Source organism: Penaeus japonicus, unplaced genomic scaffold (genome assembly GCF_977035675.1).
Source record: "Penaeus japonicus unplaced genomic scaffold, GWHDUDI00000001_assembly GWHDUDI00000012, whole genome shotgun sequence".
Lineage (NCBI taxonomy): Eukaryota > Metazoa > Arthropoda > Malacostraca > Decapoda > Penaeidae > Penaeus > Penaeus japonicus.
The window spans coordinates 36,074,580-36,077,079 of NW_028234414.1; the positions used below are offsets into that span (position 1 = coordinate 36,074,580).

General features: G+C 43.6%; 2 protein-coding genes across 2 annotated transcripts in view; both read right to left on the reverse strand.

Moving 5' to 3' along the window:
- Positions 1–2,500, reverse strand: part of LOC122253766 (cuticular protein 47Eg-like) — a 157,776-nt gene that overhangs the window by 77,746 nt on the left and 77,530 nt on the right. The gene's annotated exons all lie outside the window — the stretch shown is intronic.
- The window catches only part of LOC122261565 (uncharacterized), a 973-nt gene continuing 336 nt past the window's right edge, over positions 1,864–2,500 (reverse strand). The window contains exons 2-3 of the mRNA XM_043029267.2: positions 2,322–2,449; positions 1,864–2,184 (exon numbers count right to left, since the gene is read on the reverse strand). Of these exons, the coding sequence (XP_042885201.2) occupies positions 2,016–2,184; positions 2,322–2,449 (297 nt within the window). The 3' untranslated portion in view covers positions 1,864–2,015. The remainder of the gene's footprint in view (positions 2,185–2,321; positions 2,450–2,500) is intronic.

Here is a 2,500-nt window from a genome sequence, read left to right on the forward strand (position 1 = left end):
GGAAAAAGGGAAGGAGGAGGAGAATGGATGGAGGGAGGGTGAAGGAAAGAAGGAGAAACGAAAGAACGAGGGGAGGAGGAGAAAAATGGAAGGAGGGAGGGAGACAGGGGAAGAGCGAGGATGAAGGGAAGGAGAAAGGAAGGAAAGAGGGAAGGAGGAGGAGAATGGTGGAAGGGGGGATGGAGACAGGGGAAGAGGGAGGATGAAGGAAAGAGGGAAGGAGGAGGAGAATGGAAGAAGGGTGGGAGACAGTAGAAGAGGGAGGGTAAAGGGAAGGAGGAGAAAGGAATGGAATAGGGAAGGAGGAGAAGAATGGAATGAGGGAGGGTGAAGGGAAGGAGGAGAAAGGAATGCAATAGGGAAGGAGGAGAAGAATGGATGGAGGGAGGGTGAAGGAAAGAAGGAGAAAGGAAGGAAAGAGGGAGAGAAGAGGAGATGGGACAGAGGGAGGAGGGAAGGAGGGAGGATGATGGAAAGAAGGAGAAACGAAAGAACGAGGGAAGGAGGAGGAGAATGGAGAAGAGAGGGACGAGAGAAAAGTTGGGCAGAGACGAGCTAAGTATTTAGTGACGCCCTTTATTCAGGGTAAAGAACTTGTCAAAAAAAAGGAGACGTCGCCAGTACCTTCACTGCCCCCCCACCCCCCAGCCCCCCTTTCCTCACAAGGAATAAATGATCTTGTGGCCTTTTGTCTTTTTGTCTCTCGCTCGCTAGGGAGATAAACGAGATCTCGAGTATGTAAAAAAGGAAGATAGGAGAGGAGATATCGAAAGGGTTAGAGAAAGAGTGAGAGAGTGGATTAGGATAAAAAGAGAGACTAAAAATAAACAACGAGATGGGAGATAGGGAGACTAGATAAAAAGAGCGAGAGAGAGAGAGAAAAAATGCAGACGAGCAGATAGAGGGGGATGGAACGCAGAGAGACAGAAAACAGTGAGGTAGAAAGAGGGAGACAGAGGAAGAAGAAAAAAAGGAGAGAGAGAGAGAGGGGGAAGACGGAAAGGTGTTTGCATTGTAAAATTTAACATCAATATTATAGACTGTTATGCATATGATACACAATGGTGTGTTTGTGTGTGTGTGTATATATATATATATATATAGAGAGAGAGAGAGAGAGAAAGAGAGACGAACGAATGAGTTGTTCATCTGTCATCCTCAAACTTCATTTCATTGCGTTTCCATTCATATTTTCATATTTTCAAAGTCATCACTATTGACGTCATTGACATTATCATCAATACAATTAACTTTTTTTTTATTATATCATTGTTATTAATGCTTCAACACCGTTACTAATATGGTTATTACAGTGTTATTGCCAATAGAATTCTCATTTCAAAGAGAAAGCTAGATTGCTCATTGACAGCATGTGCTTTTGATAACGTATATGTGTGTATCAGTATGTAGGTATGTGTATTTATGTGTGCATGAAGGTTTTTTTTGTGTGTATGTGTGTGTGTGTGTGTGTGCATGCATGAACATTCACACACTAAGGTATATTCAACAAATAGTTGAATAGATATATGAATAAATAGATTAATTAATTGATATATGAGTATCACATATCTATGTCTGTGTGTGCAGTATTATACCTGTCATACAATTCAGTGCATACGAAATCGTTGCAATTCAGAACCCCGTTTGCAGTATTTGCCTGCATGTGTATTCATATGAAAATATACATCCATTAGTGATGCAGACAGGCAGACATATATCCCCATATAAGGTTATATACATAACTCAATTTGAAGTATATGCTTGCATGTATAGTCAGATGAAAATTATTGATACAAACAGATAAACATTTATCTCTATTGAAGGCTCTCCGAATTCTCGATGTGGTTCGAAAACAAAATTCCGTTTGGAGGATTCAAAGTTTATTTACAAAGAATCGTGAAATCACATGAAATGCAAGATGATTCATTAAATTAGATGAAGGGATGCAGTGAGGTCACAAAAGGGTATCAAAGCAACACCGTTTTCGCGTGTTGCTGACTTGATCTTTATCGGATTTACTTGTCGTCTTCTTCTTCCTCTTCGGAGTCTCCGTCGAGGTCAGCCTGCTCGCCGTCAGCTCGGACTCCGCCGGCGGAGGGGACGGCGTTGGACTCCAGGACGCGGTAGCCCTTGTCGTCGGCGATGTACTTCACCACGTACTCGATGCCCTCGGGACTCTCCCACCTGCACGAGAGGAAAAGAGGTGCAATATTAAGGAAAAGAGATAGTCTATAGATAGATACAAATAGATATTAGCTCATTTAGATAATCACACCTACTGCAGAAGCGTGCGTGCGCAACATGCAATGTTCGCCACTCACTTGTACTCTCCGGTGACAGCCTTGCCTGGCTGGCCCTCCTGGTCGTGCTCGGCGTCGTCGCCCTCGAAGTCAAGGATCTCCTCGGGGCGGGCGGCGGCGAGGGCGGCCAGGCCAAGGAGGACGAGGAGCTGTAGATAAGAAAAGTAATGATAACCGTGAGAAAAAAAAATCAGTAAAAG